The sequence below is a fragment of the Mya arenaria genome, chromosome 12 (genome assembly GCF_026914265.1).
Source record: "Mya arenaria isolate MELC-2E11 chromosome 12, ASM2691426v1".
NCBI classification, from domain to species: Eukaryota; Metazoa; Mollusca; class Bivalvia; order Myida; family Myidae; genus Mya; species Mya arenaria.
In genome coordinates, this window is record NC_069133.1 from 54,025,628 (window position 1) to 54,044,965 (window position 19,338).

A 19,338-nucleotide genomic window follows, 5' to 3' on the forward strand; every position below is an offset into this window, starting at 1 on the left:
TACCACATGCTTTATATTTGAAGAATTATATTAAATCTTCCCATCTACCCCTTTTAAAAGATGTCTGGATAAGATTCCACAAATGATTTATTTTGCCATAAAAGATAGCAAGTTCATTAAAAGTCAGACACCCAGCCAACAAGGGCACTTAGTCTGAGAGTGCCAGACACCCAGCCAGCAAGGGCACTTAGTCTGAGACTGCCAGACAGCCATTCTGCAAAGGCACTTAGTCTGAGACTGCCAGACACTCAGCCAGCAACGGCACTTATTCTGAGAGTGCCAGACACCCAGCCAGCAACGGCACTTAGTCTGAGACTGCCAGACACCCAGCCAGCAAGGGCACTTATTCTGAGAGTGCCAGACACCCAGCCAGCAAGGGCACTTATTCTGAGACTGCCAGACACCCAGCCAGCAAGGGCACTTAGTCTGAGAGTGCCAGACACCCAGCCAGCAAGGGCACTTAGTCTGAGAGTGCCAGACACCCAGCCAGCAAGGGCACTTAGTCTGAGACATCCAGCAAGGGCACTTAGTCTGAGAGTGCCAGACACCCAGCCAGCAAGGGCACTTAGTCTGAGACATCCAGCAAGGGCACTTAGTCTGAGACATGAAAATAATAAATTTCCCTGATTTTCAGAAAGGTTGGAGTAAATTAATCCTATAGTAATTTGCAAAAGTTGATTAACCATTTTTACAAGAGCTCATTTGACCATTGACCAAAGATTTGGGCTATTTAAATAATGTCTGCAATGTACTTTAATCTGCCCTGACCGCTCATTCACCTTTAAATGCACTCTAAACGTTTTATACAACATACAAACTGCTATCTCCAGCATGATTTAAGTTTAGAGCATTTCCTTAAGAGAAATATCATGAACAGTGACGAATACCCCCGCTTTGGAAATTACAACAATAGTACCGTGAAGCAAAAGCCAAAAGCCGTCCCTTGTCTGTTGTTTTAAAAGTCACAAAAGAGATATAACTCACCGCAACCCTTATCTAAGCCAGTGTTATGAGCCTTGCTTTTTTTTCTACTAACCTGGTTTTCGTTAAAATCTGGATAAAAAAGTAATGCCGAAAGGGGAGATAATTCAGTAAAACTGGAAGGTGGGGGATTTAAGGTCTTCCACACTTGCGATATATCTATTTTAAATCCTTTTATAAATTATGGTCCAGACAGGCCTCTTTTTTATTAATGCAAGCTATAAAGGAGAACGCGGGAGATAATTCAGCAATATCTGAAGCTTAAATTATGGATCTTGCCCACTGCACTTACGGATACTGTCTTTTCATATTTCAATGAAACCCCATCATTTTTTTAAGTTATTCTCAAGTCAAGCGTGTAACTGACAAACGGACAAAGTGGCAAACTATGATATATATGCTCTCCTTTTGAGGAGAATAAAAACAGTTTGGGTTATCAAAACAGGTCATCAAACATTTCGATTTATAGCTCGGATTTTTTTTACAATTTAATAGTTCAGTATGTACCAGAATGTCAAAATATAATTAAAGTTTGCCTTTTAATATACATTAAATTTAGTAGTATGTTTTCAGACTTAACTCTTGAATTACATTAAAACATTCAATTAAATTCTGGTGAATAGCTGGAAGGTAAAATGCAATCCAAAAACTAGGTCACCTAGGACAGACTGTAGAAATTTCTGATCTTGAACTTTGAAACGAAAGTATGTCAAGATATATGAAACTCCACTACAAAAACAGGCCTTGAAACATTATCATCAAGGACATCTTACAGCACTCAAACTGATCTTTAACCTACTCATAATTTTGTTTAATTATTTTTGTTTTGTTTGTTTCAGATTTCACTGTAGATAAAAAGATAGGGTATAGGTAGGTCGGTTTATATACCATAAACTCAGTCAAAAAGCAATTGTCTACTGGCAATACAAGAAATCAGGGTAGGTTGGGAAACAAAATAAAACAAACAAATTGTTACATGTTACCAGTATGACATATATCAACACTATTTTACCTCTGGATTGTTATTTGTCAAAAATGAGCACATTGCATGGGTGAAAGTAGCTAAAGAACTTCAGCTAACACATTATATATAAATATATATCACCTTTTGGGACATGTTTAATTTGTAATAAACATCCAAAAAATAAATATCTACATTAAAGTTATGGAAGGCAGAACTAGGGTGAAAGGATTTTTTTTGCAGAATACTGAAATTTTGGTAGGGAACAGGGGCCTGTCAGGCCACACTGTGGGTCCAGGGCAAAGACTAAAATAATGTTTGATAGATGATGCATCAATCATAATGGGGTACTTTGTCCATACCTGATGAACTCATGAATTAATAATAAAATGGAATAAATTTGAAAATGGAACAAATGGATAATTGTAATTGATATATAATACTGTTGTGTTATGTTTTAATTAAACCATTATCAATATTTATGGAAACTAGCGAAGAATATTACTTTCAATATTTAACTATTTGACATCTTTTGGCTGCACAATCCTGTACTTCCCCAATGTTATTGAAACACTTATCCAGCTCTACTCCCATGTTATTGAAACACTTATACAGATCTACCCCATGTTATTGACAGTAATCCAGCCCTACTCCATGTTATTGAAACACTTATACAGATCTACCCCATGTTATTGACAGTAATCCAGCCCTACTCCATGTTATTGAAACACTAATCTAGCTCTACCCCATGTTATTGAAACACTCATCCAGCCCTACCCACATGTTAATAAAACATGTATCCAGCTCTACCCCATGTTATTGAAACACTTATCCAGCTCTACCCCCATGTTAATGAAACATGTATCCACCTCTACCCCATGTTATTGAAACACTTATCCAGCCCTACCCCAATGTTAATAAAACATGTATCCAGCTTTACCCCCATGTTATTGAAACACTTATCCAGTCCTACTCCCATGTTAATGAAACATGTATCCAGCTATACCCCATGTTATTGAAACACTTATCAAGCCCTACCCCCATGTTAATGAAACATGAATCCAGCTCTACCCCATGTTGTTGAAACACATATCCAGCCCTACCCCCATGTTAAAGAAACATGTATCCAGCTTTACCCCATGTTATTGAAACACTTATCCAGCCCTACCACCATGTTAATGAAAAATGTATCCACTTCTTCCCCATGTTATTCAAACACTTATCTAGCCCTACCCCCATGTTAATGAAACATGTATCCAGCTCTACCTCATGTTATTGAAACACTTATCCTGCTCTACCCCATGTTCATGAAACACTTATCCAGCTTTACCCCATGTTCATGAAACACTTATCCAGCTTTACCCCATGTTCATGAAACACTTATCCAGCTTTACCTCATGTTCATGAAACATTTATCAAGCTTAACCCCATGTACATGAAACACTTATTCAGCTTTACCTCATGTTATTGAAACACTAATCTAGCTCTAATCTATGTTTACAAGCAATAAAAAAAATTCATTTTAAGAGCAAAATATCATAAAAATATGATGCAAACCTCTTGTTTAAATTTCCATTAACTAAAATACTTAACTATACAAGGTGTACAGATTTTTAAAACATCCCTCATCTACTCTGAAATCATTTATATTTGTGGATTTGAAATTTCGTGTGTATATATTAAAAAAAGAGGACAATTTCATGGGTTCTTCAATTCATGGATTTTTTTGATTTTTTTTTAAATAATCATCAAAACTGTGATCCTAAATCATCTGCCAATCACTGTGCACTGATCTCGTGCTATGAATCATCTACTTAAGGCAGTTTATGACACTCAAATGGGACAATATGTCAATTAGTGCAGATACCCATGTCAATTATCGCTTGATCGGTAATCTAAAGGTCATAAATGATATCAAGGATATAACTAGAGATTGCTTTTTTGAAAAAGCGCTTGTCTCCCCTATTGTGAGGTCGTAGCTGAGAAAAATAAATGATGGACATGAAATTTGTAATTTTGGACTGGAGACGAACCAACAGTGAAGTCTGGTTTATTCACCCGTATTAAATAGTGAAGAGAAAAAAGGGTTGTTGATTAATCTTGGAAAATGTAAACAAAGTTTGCATTGTATGAAGTTCCTGGGCGCAAGTGTTATTCAATTATTGATCGGAAACCATTTTTTTAGATCAAGGTCATCGTGACATTGACCTTTGACCTACTGATCACAACATCAATAGAGATCATCTACATGACCAACTTGCATACCAAGTATTAAGTTCTTGGGTGCAAGTGTTCTTTAGTTACTGAGTGGTACCTGTTTCTTCACCTCAAGGTCACGGCAACCTTGACCTTTGACCTACTGATCTCAAAATCAATAGGGGTCATTTAATAGTCATGACCGACTAGCATACCAAGTATGAAGTTCCTGGGTGCAAGCGTTCTTTATTTATTGAGCAAAAACAAAGTGTAACATACAGACTGACGGACTAACTGACTGACTAACAGACTGATAAAAAAATCAATAAGGGTCATCTACTAGACATGACCAACTAGCATACAAAGTATGAAGTTCCTGGGTGCAAGCATTCTTTAGTTATTGAGCGGAAACCGTTCCTTCACTTCAAGGTCAGGGTGACCTTGACATTTGACCTACTGATCTCAAAATCTATTGGGGTCATCTTCTAGTCATGACCAACTAGCATACCAAGTATTAAGTTTCTGGGTGCAAGCGTTCTTTAGTTATTGAGCGGAAACCGTTTCTTCACCTCAAGGTCACGGTGACCTTGACCTATGACCTACTGATCTCAAAATCAATAGGAGTCATCTACTAGTCATGAAAAACCAGCATACCAAGTATGAAGTTCATGGGTATAAGCTTACTTAAGTTATTGAGCAGAAACCATTTTTTAAGCTTAAGAACACTGCTAACATATCGTTTTTTAACTGAAGGTAACCTTGACCTTTGACCTTTTGATCTCAAAATCAATAGGGGTCATCTACTAGTCATGAACAACTAGCATACCAGGTATGAAGTTCCTGGACCCAAAGGATCTTTAGTTATCGAGCGGAAACCATTTCTTCACCTCAAGGTCAGGGTGACCTTTGACCTAGTGAACCCAAAATCAACAGGGGTCATCTACTAGTCATGACCAACTAGCATACCAAGTATAAAGTTCCTGGGTCTAAGCGCTCTATAGTTATTGAGCGGAAACAAAGTGTGACGTAGTGACAGACTGACTGACTGATGGACTGATGGACTAGCTGACGGACAGGGCAAAAACAATATATCTCCCCATGAATGGAGGAGACATAAATAGTGAATCACTGTTACATGTCCCATACAGGAGGTTGATAATCAGCTTGTTTTAATGTTCCAGCAATGTTGGCAATGTCGTACAAAAAAAAACTAAATGCAAGTACTATTACTTGAATTTAATTCACTATCATTGAGGTTAAATAATATACTGTAAACAGGGGCTGCTCAAGGAATTAACATTCGAGGGGGTGTAACTTAGTGGTGCAACCTTTTAAGATGCCTCCCTTCCTCAGAACCGAAAGTACATGGCATAAATTGTTTGCATGTGGATTTGGGGGTACTTCCGTAAGGAAATTCAGCAATTTGTAATCGGTGCATTATGAGCGTATTTATTACTTCTTTTTCTCCCATATAAATATAAAAAGTAAACTTTGACGATTTTAGAGGGGGAGTACGCCGGTTTAGCGTGTTGGTCATATTAATGAGTTTGTACTGATTTGGGTAGTTAATGGTCAAGCGGTAAAATACATTTTAGTTTTTTTGTTTTTATCTTAAGTTACGTACCAGGTGACATGTGCCACGTTATTTTCAAAAATATGGAGCTATAATTTGAGTCTGCATCTGTGGCTGAGTGAATACTATTCAAGCAGAGAAAATGAATAAAAGTTTCATCTGTCATTTATTCATTTCATTATAAATACATCATATATAATAAATTATTCAATAAATAAAATATATCAAAATAACACAGTTTCAGCATATGCATAGCCCTTAAAAACCATGTTGTGAATGTTGATGGAAAATAATTTTATGACTGTTAAATATGAGAATTCGGGTTACTCAATCAATTATCTATTTTAAATGGGATAATAATAGCCACAAAATCTCATAAAGCACCTATCTTCAGTCCTGTATCTATGTCTTCACAGTAAAAGTCTCTCCGAAAATCCAATAAAAGCATTAAATCAATCAAAACCCCATCAATTATCAAACATTTAAGTGTTTTTCACTCTAACCTTGACCTCTGACATAATGGGGCTACTTAGTAAAGTGGGCGGTGGTTATCCTTAGACTTGGACAGTTGTTGTGAACTTCTTTACAAATGTGTGTCAGTTGAGGTACATGCAAACATGTAAACCTGTCAACAAATTGCCTGGAGTCCCCAATAGTGCAGTTCATAGTGCCCTTTACATTGGATTGTGAGGTGAATGTCCTGTAAGAAATCTTCTGCGTTTACCATAACAGAGTTTGAAGGTGAATAATAGCAAAGAGTAGAGCATGCCAGGGCAATACTGGCTGACATTGGATTGATAATTGGACAAAAACAGCAAAACAAGATAATACTATGCAAAGGAGCATGCTGAACAAATTATGGTTACTTGATAAGGTTAAAGTACTAACTGTACTATGTAATAACAATGCAGTGAAATGACACTTGAATGGTAATATCACATAAACAAGAACAACCCACTTGTACGCCAACATTCCTCTGGGTTAGGTTTTTCAGTCGGAAAGGGGCATAACTCAATCCCATTTTAAACTGGCGTCATGGAGCTTGCTACACATGTGAATTGTGTCTCTGGCAACATCTATTAATATTTTAAATTGAATTTTAGGTATGGCCAAGATTGAACAACTTCTCCCATAAAAATAAGGCTATCACAATACCTCAATTTTCTTTCCTTTCAAAACATATTTTTAGACAATAATACAATGTAGTTCAAAGCATCTTACATACAGCTTGGGTATGATTCATCTTTGTGCACAGATGGTGTGAATCATCCAGGACCTTGACACAGATCCCCAACGGTGGGAAAAAAAATTCAATCATATATGTAAATATCTATGTTTCTCTCTGCATTAGGACCTATGAAGATGCAAACACAGTCAGTCACATGACAGTGACAATCAAGTTCCAATAATTGTTTTGAATACAATAAACCTCAGACAAATTCTAAGTGCATGATAAGGCTCTAATATGTACAAAAATAAGAGTCATGTATCAATGTTGAAATTAACCATTTCAATCATGCGATTACATTTGAATAAATCTTTTTTACCATGCATATTTTTTTTAGTTTTTTTCAACATTAAATTGATCTTTTTTATTAGCGCATGATAACAAATGTTGAACAAGTCATTAGACTAAAATCTGGTGTGGTTTTCCAATTGAAAAATCATTAAATTTTTTAAGCATGAAATAAAAAGAAACATTGTTTGTTTCAGTCAAAGATTGCAATATATTTCAACTCATGAACACCAGAAGTAAATATTTTATTCGTAAAATATGACTTTTGGTTTTCACTCGCTGAAATATATTGCCATCTTACACTAAAACAAACCATCACCGTCTTAGTCTTTATTTTCTACAAGAAAGGAGCAACTCAGCCACCAGATATCCAACAGTGTGTAAATTATGTCAAAGCGTATAACTGTGTCTTGGTAATCGCTGTACATATGTTTTCTCATTAATCAACTATAAAAAAGCCATCCATCCTTCATAAAGACAATGAATTACATGTAAAACTCTAGCGTTAAAGACATCAATCAAATCAGACTGTTGTTGGCAAGTTTATGTGACAAAACAAGATGTCCAAACAGTTCAAAGCCACGAAGGTCTGTGGTTGCAATAACATGTGTAACTGACAATATCTTGTTATTGTAATGATTTATTAAAACCACAGTGAAAGAAAACTGTCCTCTTTACAACATTTTCTTCAGTGTTTCTATTTCAACCTTTGAACCATAACAAAATACCATAAATTATGTTTCGGTCTTAAAAATTAATGTTACTTTTATAAAAGCTTTGACACAAGACAAACCCTTTTCAGTCAATAGGCATATATTTTGTTTTCTTATTTTATTGTATATTTCAGTAATAGTAGTCATGATGATGAAAAATTCATGATAACCATTGAAATTAGACTTTTGGATGAACAAGCCCGAATTCATATACTTAAGCTTGGCATCAAATTTTTGAACAAGCCCTGCTATATAAAATTTAGATTTTGAGCAAGCCCGGAAGACATTTACCAGTGCTGGGCTTGCGGGCTCGTGTTAATTTCGACCACTGTGATAAGATTAAGATTAATAAGATATGGTATTGAAAGAAAGACCATGCAATGCAAATTTGATGTGCTAGATTTGACGTCACACACATGATGTCACAGCAAAAGTACTTTTAAAAGCACAACAGGAATAACTATCATATTAATAATTATTCTGACTTAGTTTTAATCTAACATGGAATCCTTATGAAGATAAAATGAAGAAAATTTTGACAAATCATCTTCATATTTTTAAATAATCAGGTCAAGACAATGTCAATTTTGTAAAATTTAGTGGTGTAGAAGAAATCGGTTACCATGGAAACATGAGTTTATTGTTTTAAATCCTGAAGTTTATGATATGACAATGCATCATTTCTAAAGCAAAAAGTAAAATTTCATAAATATTCCCATTTTGTTACAAATTATTAATTCATTTGAAACCAGTCTATCTGATGGACCTGAATAGCGCATCACTGCATATGTGCGCATCACTGCATACGTGCGTTTATAATGCAAATGTAAGGGAATAACTCATTGAAGATGTAAGACAATTTCAATAGCTGAATATTTAATATCTGTTAATTATGGAAATAAAATGGAATAAAACATTTTAGTTAATATTGCATCCAGTGACATGATGTTGCTCATTTCTAATTTTCTTTGTTGTAAAAGTCTGCAGCACATTCAACTCTTTCCATCTCAAGTGTTTTAATTACATAGAAACAAAGCTGTTCAGATAAGCCTAAACCAACTGAATATCACAGTTATCCATCACAGTATATGTCATATTTGAACATTTCATCCTTGTTTTTCGCTGTTTCTCCTGCAGTAACACATACTGTGAGACAAACTTTGCAAACAACAAACCTCTGGGAAGCAAGCTGTAACAAACCATCCTTTACGTGAGATGGACCAACACCAGCAAAACAACAACTTCTATACAGTCACATAGTTTTTGACCTGATAGTGCTTTTAAAAGTGCATTTTCTTAAGTAGTAGTATAAACCAGCTCTTTAACTCTGTAGTGATTTAACATTGCCACCATTAACAACATGATTGTTAAAACTTCAAATTTAATTATTTCACTGTTATATCAAGTATTTACCTCCCCTGTTTTAATTCAACAACTTACTTCCCTTGATTCCATTCAAGAGCTTACCTCCCCTGATTCAATTCAACAACTTACCTCCCCTGATTCCTTTCAACAACTTACTTCCCCTGCTACCATCCTACAACTTACCTCCCCTGATTCCATTCAACAACTCACACCCCCTTGATTCCAATCTGAAACTAACCTCCACTTCCCTTATTCCAATCTGAAACTTACCTCCCCCCTCCCCTAATTCCAATCTGAAACTTACCTCCCCTCCCCTTATTCCAATCTGAAACTTGCCTCCACCTCTCCTGATTTCAATCTATGGCTTACCTCCCCTGATTCCATTCTACAAAACTTACCATGGTACCGTCCCTGATTCCTATCTAAAACTTACCTCCACTCCCCTGATTCCAATTTACAGCTTACCTCCCCTGATTCCAATCTTCAGCTTACCTCCCCTGATTCAAATACACAGCTTTCCTCCCCTGATTCAAATCTACAGCTTACCTCACCTGATTCCATTCTACACCATTCCACACAACTTACTGTACTTACTGTGGAACCTTCCTTGATTCCTATTTGAAACTCCACTCCCCTGATTCAAATCTACAACTTATCTCCCCTGAATTCAATCTTAAACTTAGTCTCACTGACTCCCATAGATAGGTATCCTCCACTCATATAAATATATAGCTTACCTCCCCTGTTACCAATCTGTACATAACCTCTCAAAATTCCAGTCATTTGATAGTTTTTTTAAAGATTAACAAATTCATTAAATTTGACATTTTTACCAATAGTTCATAAATTATGTATGAAATATTCCTGATAGGCTAAAATCTTGCATCATGGCTCATGTCAAGTTTGTTTTTGGTGTAAATCAAATGGAATTACTCATTAAAGATATATATGGCAATTTCAATGGCAAAATATAAATTATCTGTTAATAATGCAAATTAAATGGGATAATACATCTTAGATATTACTGCATGTTTTTCATCAAATCAAATCATCAAATGAAGTCTGCACGAAATAAAATACTTTCTTTCCCGAGCGTTTTAATTACATAGAAACAAAGCTGTACAAATAAGCTTATAAGGAACAAAATTTCACGGTTACCCATCACATAGTATGTCATATTTAAACACTTCGTCCTTGTTTTTCGCTGTTTCTCCTGCAGTAACACATACTGTGAGACAAACTTTGCAAACAGACAAATCTCTGGGAAGCAAGCTGTAACAACTAAACCATCCTTTAGGTGAGAAGGAACAACATTAGCTGAAAACAACATCCCTACAGTCACGTAATGTTTTTATCTAGGGAGTGCTTTTTAAGTGCATTTTCTTCAATAGTAATATAAACCAGCTTCTATAACTATGTAGTAAAGTACTCCAGCTAGCCTGCTTTATGAGGGCAGTCAGCTCATGTCCATTTTCATTTCCCCCTTCTCTCTAAAAACTGGAAAATGCCTTTTTTACAACTCTTTCATCGCCTTTTATCCTGGTAGTGCCTTTTTATTTTCAGTTGTGAAGATACAGCTGTACTGCTTAACATAGACATCCTCAGCCGAGTGCCCATCTGTCACTGGGTGTTTCGCCCCTTATCTCGGTACACCCACTAGATGGCAGGGCAGGTAGTGGTGATCAGTCACTACCTCGTCTATGTTGGCTTCCAAGTCGGTTCACTGCGTCGTAGCCAGAGCCAACTGAATGCCCTCTCTGCAGCTCTCCCAAGAGTGTGGACAGCGGTCTTCTGACTCGTCCCTTGATGCCCACAGCTCCAAGCATTTTCCACACAGACTGTGATGGAAATCCTCTACATCCAACTTCCACTGGGAAGATCCATGTCTTCCAACCCCTCTCTCTAAATGTGTCTACCAAGTCTTGGTATTTTCCTTTCTTCAGCTCGTATGCCTCCTCACATCTCTCTTCCCAGGGTACTGTTAGCTCCACCAATACAACCAGCTTTGGAGACCTGGACCAAAGAACTATGTCTGGCCGAAGGGTGACATGGGCCACTTCCTCCGGAAACTTCTTGTAGGATGTTGCTACATGTTGTTGTTGTCGGCTTCTTCTCCCTTTGTCTTACAAAGCTGATTAACTGGGGGCCTGTCTGTTTCAAGGGTCTCTCTTTCCTTCTCTCATTTTCTAAGATGTTTGCCATCTCTTTCAGAATCATCACCTAAGATCGTAACCCTGTAATGTGCTGGTATATTTGCAACATATTGCGCAATACACATGATAGTAGTGTTTTTGTTTGATGTTTTGAGCACACCGCCTATGTCATGCTGCCCTTTTGACTGCCCAAAATGTGCTGTGCCTTTTCATCTTCCCATGTGCCTTGTACTTTTCATATTAGTTTCTTGGGTATTTTTGTAATGAGTAGACAAGTGTTTTCATAATTGAAAATCTTTCATCCGATAAATGGGTAGCGTAACAGCCAATTAGTGGAATGTTGTCATGAGGCGGAGCTATTGAATGTCAGCCAATCAGAATGTATATAGAACAACCTCTTTAAATGAGAAAAATTTGTGAAATGCGATAGAAGAAAAGAGATGATAAAAAAAATGTTGAAAGCACTAACAAACATTTGAAAACAATTGATAATTGAACTGTACAAACCAGGCACGCCATTTTTAACATGTTTGCTTTTGAAGCAGACCGCATCCAAGATATTTGTTAACAATTACAACGTGGCCTAAAGAAAATGAAATTCGTCACTTATTGATAAATGTTTAAAAAATAAGGTTGATTTGTGGAATGTTAATGATGAAAAAATGCTTTGTACTCCAAAATATGTTTTTATGCTTTTCTTAGTGTCTTTTTGGAGTCCGTTATTTTCAATGTTCTACACTAAATTAAGGAAATTTTTAAAGACTGTGATTTTCAATGTCATTTGGTTTTTCAGCAAATTAAATATTATTTAATAGAAGACAATTATATAACAGCGGAGCCGAATGTTAACATTCGTATCCTATTCTGATCCTACCAAAACAATTACTTCACTTAATGATTTTATAGCACGCGTGTATAAATTCTATTATAATTGTATCCAATTTTTAGCTGTCTCTGTTTTTACTATTTTAGATGCTTTTAATGAGAAAGATGTGAAATTGCACAAAAGGAGACTTCAGAAAGGTAGCATTTGCCACCCCAAAAAACCTGTTTAAGCCTGTAAATGAAGGAAAATGCATTTATTTGGATTTAAAAAAGAAAAATGAGTGGCCCCCTCCCACACCCAACCCCACTTGCACTGAAAAGCTGCTTGGTCCTTCCAAAACTCTACCCTGTCCTTTTCTTAGCTTGAGCACTGGTAGTAATTGAACATGGCACCAATAACACCAGGATCATTATAACTCTCCTTTAAGTGCCATTAATGCACTATTTTATCAGGCGATAAACTCCCACTGACATTGGATGCTGTTGAGGCAGTTTTAAGATTATGACCATTCAAAGTTTGAGGATAGAGTGTGTTATGACCATGACCTTTGACTCTATGACCTCAAAATCCATAGAAGTCATCAGCTGGTCACCAAAAATGTAAATGTCAAGTTTGAGGGCCATGGGTGCAGGCATTGACAAGTTATCACACAGACAAGCTTTTTTCGTTCAAGGTCACTGTAACCTTGACCTTGACCCGATGACCCCTAAAATCATAAGAGTCATATACAGGTCAGACATAACTCCAAGTCAAGTTTGAGGGCCATGGGTGCAGTCATTGTCAAATTTTCGCATTCAAGGTCACTGTGGACTTGACCTTTGACCCAATGACTCCTAAAATCAATAAGGGTCATCTCCTGATCAGGCTTAACTTCCATGTCAAGTTTGATGATCATAGGTTCGGGCATTGTTGAGATATCACTGGGAGAAGATTTGTCAACTTTTTTGCGTTAAAGGTTACTGTGACCTTGACCATGGCCCAATGACCCCAAAGTCAAGAGGGGTCATCTACTGGTCAGGCCCAACCTTCATGTCAAGTTTGATGACCATAGGTCCAGGAATTGTCGAGTTTGCTTTCAAGGTCACTGTGACCTTGACCTTTGACGCCTAAAATCAATAGGGGTCATCTACTTGTCAGGCCCAACCTCCAAGTCAAGTTTGAGGGCCATGGGTGCAGGCATTGTTGAGTTATCACTCGGACAACCTTTTACCATTCAAGGTCACTGTGACCTTGACCTTTGGCCTGATGACCCCTACAAACAATAGGGGTCATCTACAGGTCAGGCCCAACCTCCAAGTCAAATTTGAGGGCCAAAGGTGAAGGCATTGTCGATTTATCACCATACAATCTTTTACCATTCAAGGTCACTGTAACTTTGACCTTTGGCCCAATGACCCCTAAAATCAATAGGGGTCATCTACCGGTCAGGCCCAACCTCCAAGTCAAGTTTGAGGGCCATGGGTGCAGGCAATATGGAGTTATCACTCGGACAACCTTTTACCATTCAAGGTCACTGTGACCTTGACCTTTGGCCCAATGACCCCCAAAAAACAATAGGGGCCATCTACTGGTCAGGCCTAACCTCCATATCAAGTTTGATGACCATAGGTCTAGGCATTGTTGAGTTTTCACTCGGACAAGCATTAAAATTATTTTACCATTAAAGGTCCCTCTGACCTTGACGTTTGACCCTATGAGCCCTAAAATCAATACGAGTCATTTACTGGTCAGGCCCAACCTTCATGTCAAGTTTGATGACCATACGTCCAGGAATTGTTGAGTTATCACTCAGACAAGCTTTGGTCTATTGAAGGACTGACCGACCGACATGTGCAAAGCAATATACCTCTCTTCTTCGAAGGGGGGCATAAAAAAGGATTCTTGTACATTTCACCAAAAAGTGTGTGCGATGTCTACTCTTGTCTGTGACGCACAGTGATTTTTATTCACTGCATACGTCAAGAAGTTTCTTCAGTATCACCTCTTTTTAAGAGTTATTTTGTTTTGTTTTGAAGATATATTTTTTTAGTTCTGTATGGAACTATGGAACTCATCTATGAAATCATATAATTATGATTTAATAGATAAAGAATGTAATAAAAGAATTCAAAAAGTATTATGTCACAGTGCATGACTCATCTGGCATAGGGGGTGCCAGATGTAATTTTCCAGCACAGCTGAATTCATCGGAAATGCCTTTCCAGAGTGCTAGAAAAGTATTGCTTTCTGATTCAAGCACATATCTTACATACCCTGTTTTTTATATGAACATTACCTTCCAAAATTCCAGTCTTTTGAAAAGGACAATGTCAACTTTGCCAAAACAAGTGGTGAAAAAAACTGTTACCATGGAAACATGAGTTAAGTGGATTGTTGTAAATTAATAAAATAACTAGAACTGTAAGCCATAGGCTAACGAATACCCCCCACCCCTCCATGTCTAGGTTGTTTGCCCTGGAGTTAGGCCGGACAAAGCTAATTTTGCCTACAAGGGGAGATAACTCCAGTCAGGGTCATGTCACCTGTACCAAAATTCCAGTCTTTTGAAAAGGACAATGTCAACTTTGCCAAAACAAGTGGTGAAAAAAACTGTTACCATGGAAACATGAGTTAAGTGGATTGTTGTAAATTAATAAAATAACTAGAACTGTAAGCCATAGGCTAACGAATACCCCCCACCCCTCCATGTCTAGGTTGTTTGCCCTGGAGTTAGGCCGGACAAAGCTAATTTTGCCTACAAGGGGAGATAACTCCAGTCAGGGTCATGTCACCTGTACCAAATTCACAGAGGCGAAAGTTTACAACATGGCCATTAATTTCTGAAAGTTTGATAAAGATTTGTTGAATAATAACAAAGATGAATCCCGGACAGGGCTTATTTTGCCTACTTTAACACATCAAGGGGAGATAACTCCAGTCAGGGTCATGTGACCTGTACCAATTTCACAGAGGCGCAAGTTTACATCATGGCCATTAATTTCTGAAAGTTTGAAAAAGATTTGTTGAATAATAACAAAGATGAATCCCGGACAGGGCTTATTTTGCCTACTTTAACACATCAAGGGGAGATAACTCTGGTCAGGGTCATGTGACCCGTACCAATTTCACAGAGGCGCAAGTTTACATCATGGCCATTAATATCTGAAAGTTTGAAAAAGATTTGTTCAATAACGACAAAGATGAATCCCGGACAAAAAAAAAACGGACGGACAGACGGACGGACAACCCGATTCCAGTATACCCCCCCAAACTTTGTTTTGGGGGGTATAATAATACAACAATACATAACTGTTCAGGAAACAAGATTGGAAGAAATGTTTGACATTAACAATTTTAATAAATCTGAGGTAAGGTTTACGGTAAGGGTTAGATGTTGTTTCATTTGTAAGAAATATTCCTGAAGGCCCAAAATCTTGCATCTCAGCTCATGTCATGTGTGTTATTAATGCAAATGATATTGATCACTCATTTGAGATATACAACAATTTCAATTACAAAATAAAAATTATCAGTTAATTATGCACATAAAATGCAACTACTTAATATGTAAGATATTATTGCATCCAGTTACATTATGTTTTTCATCAAACATGCAAAAAATCATCAAATCAAGTCAGCACCAAATTCAACTCTTTCCATATCAAATGTTTAAATCACATGGCAACAATTTTGCACAAATAAGCCTACAATAAACAAAATATCACTATTACCCATCACAGTCTACTTTTTATATGAATAATTTATCCTTGTTTTCGTTGTTTCTCTTTTTGTGAGACAAACTTTGCAAAACTAACAAATCTCCTGGCAGCCAGCTGTAACAACTAAACCATCCTTTTAGAAGGACCAACACGTGTAATACAAGAGCTGTCACAGAGACAGCGCGCTCGACTATTCCGCCGCCAAAAGTTTTGGCGAAACATGCATGGATCACTGTTAGATTAGATTTCAATGCAATACATGATGTGCTGAGATATTAACATAAATGTGGTTACATGGAAAATTTTAACCAGAATTATTAAGTCTAATAATAAAGGGCCATTATTTGCAAAATACAGTTATCTAACTTGGTTATTCAATTAGGTTGGGTGGTTGAATACCATTGTATAAAGTCTCAATGCAATACATAAAGTAGTTGCTGGGATATTATCCTATGTTTGCTAACATGCAAGACCTTCAACAGAATTTCTAAGCCGCATAATAAAGGGGCAAAAATTATATAATATGAAAGATAGAGTTATCTTACTTGATTAAAGAAGAAGGTTAAATAATTGGGAGCCTGTGTGTAAAGTTTCAATGCAATACATGATGTATTCGCTGAGGTATTGACTTAAAAGTGGCTACATGCAAAACCTTAACCAGAATTTCTATGTCAAAAAAAGGGGCCATTATTTGAATTTAATGCAAACTAGAGTTATCTAACTTGGTTAATTAAGTAGGTTTGATGGTTGAGTACCATTGTATCGAGTCTCAATACAATACCTCAAGTAGTTGCTGAGATATTAACCTATGTGTGCTTGCACTCAAAACCTTAACCAGAATTTCTAAGTAGAATAATAAAGGGCAATTATTTGCATTAAATGCAAACTAGAGTTATCTAACTTGGTTAATTGAGTAGGTTGGATGGTTGAGTACCATTGTATAAAGTCTAAAAGCAATACCTCAAGTAGTTGCTGAGATATTAACCTATGTGTGCTTGCATGCAAAACCTTAACCAAGGGATGACGCCAATGCCGACGCTTGGGTTAGTAGTATAGCTCTCCATATTCTTCGAATAGTCAAGCTAAAAACAATCACGACAATCATTTTATGTTCTTAACTGGTTGGTGCTTTCATAGTGGCTTTTATAACCTGCTTTCATAACTACGTAACAATTTGCCATTGACACGGATATCAAGCATGATCATCATCACTATGATTCAACTCATTTATACTACGATTATCCCTTGTTTCCAAAATAAACTCACATCCCCAGATTCTTTAAAGTCCATCTATATGTCCATCTAAAAGTAGCCTTCCAAGATCTATTATCTCCCCTGATTTCTATCTATAAGTAGCCTCCCCGATTTCAATCTATAAGTAGTCTTCCTCGATTTCAATCTCCCGATTCCAGTTCATAAAAAACCAATTCCAATCAATACATTACCTCTCCTGGTTCCAATTTATAAATTATCTCTTCTGATTCAAAACATGATACCTCAGCTGGTTCCAATATATAAAGATACCTCACTTGATTCCAATGTACATTTTTTCTTCCTCAAATCCTATCATATAGTTATCTCCCCTGATTCCAATCTATAACATTCCAATCGTTATATATCGTTATATAGAAGTTACCTCCCCTGGTTTAAATATTTAAGTTACCACCCATTACTCAAATACATAAAGTTACCATCCAGATTTAAAATGTAGAATGTTACCTCCCCTGACTTCGTACTTACCCAGTGTCAAGAGTCTCTTCCTCCACCAGGACGCCATCTGTCGATTCGTTCACACGTAGAAACACATACTTGTCCAGGTTTGGTCGAGGGGCTAAAAAGGAAATATTTCAGGTGATGCAAAAGGCAATAATTAAAACCATCAAAAACTCGCCATGATCTTCAATGCTGTCACTAAATTTCGGACAGAGTGAATTTATTTAAACCCTGACAAATCAAGGGCTATAACTTTTGAGAGAATAGTGAAATATGACTGTTGACCAGACTTGGTCAAAATATTATGTATTTATACATTGTTACAGAGTTATGTAAAGATTGGATAAGAAATGCTCATCTTAGGGAGCAGATAAAGTAAATTTGGTCAAAACAAGGTCAATATATAAATGGAATCTTGCTGTCAATCAGATTTATGGAAAGATATTACCGTATGCAAAAAAAATATTGTGACCAAGTTTGATAAAGATTCATTTACAAATGTTTAAGTTAATGAGAGAGCAGACATGAATATTTGATGCCACAGATGACGCATGATGCTATTGGACAACATGATCCCCATAATGTCTGCAGTCTGCCATGTTGTGCAGGCAATGTCAAAATCAATCAATATTAGTGAAACTTATTAATTCTCAAATTTCTATACCTATAAAATGACTTTTCACCGACTTTTCAACGATGATGTACCAATTTGGATGCAAAACATTCATCATAACTAAACAGTGCAGGAAAAGTTTTAGCCTTGGCCAACAAATATCTTCTCTGAGCTTTCCAGAATATATGTCATGGAAAAACATCGTTCCAAAAATATACTGCTAACTACTGCTGTACTGGCAAAGGACAAGGTTGCATAGTATAGGTCAGACTCGTGTTTATTAACCAAAAAAACAAAATACATAGCTTTAAATGAGAAGTTTGTATTTATTTAAAATGCCCAAAAGGATGTAAATATATATCATTGAGTGAAGGGTAAATGAAAATTGCAAAATGTGCTGAATAAAACTTCTCGAAATAGCATATTAGCCAAGAGGAGAATCCACTGCCACCTTGAAAGACAGGTCTGAGACTGGAACAAGTTCAACCAAGCCTATGCAAGTACAACATGTTAAAAGTTGTAAGCTCCTGTTAATGTTGAAAGCTGTAACCTTGCTAAGCTCGAGTCCCCGTAAATGACCATGTACCACTCTAGTGTACAAGATGTGTGCTGCAGCTATTCAGGCATACACAAACAGTCAGTCTACATTGTATTCTTTTTTATATAAGCAGTATTAGTATCTAAATAATAAAACCAAGTATGGCAATTATTTTGTAATCTTTATTTTAAGGATATTGATAGAAATCATTAAACACATTAATTTTCTTTAAAGTGCTTTCTACCAACACAGTCATCAATAATCAACCAGCATGAATTCTAACTATCCTAGGGTGGTAATGAAATTATTCTTAAGAAATTCAGCAATGGATTTTTTTTTATTTTTTTTTTGTATGGGTTAACTATTAAGTCAAGGGAGTCAAGGGAGATAGCTGTTAGAAACAATACATATTTAATATCTGAATGAGTTGCTTCCCTGGATATTTTTCTGGCAATTATGTTCTACAAGAATGTGAGGGCTTAAAAATGAAGT

General features: G+C 36.5%; 1 protein-coding gene across 1 annotated transcript in view; it reads right to left on the reverse strand.

The window, feature by feature from the left end:
* The window catches only part of LOC128210336 (DNA replication complex GINS protein SLD5-like), a 48,021-nt gene that overhangs the window by 8,259 nt on the left and 20,424 nt on the right, over positions 1-19,338 (reverse strand). The window contains exon 6 of the mRNA XM_052914619.1: positions 17,723-17,813. Within this exon, the coding sequence (XP_052770579.1) occupies positions 17,723-17,813 (91 nt within the window). The remainder of the gene's footprint in view (positions 1-17,722; positions 17,814-19,338) is intronic.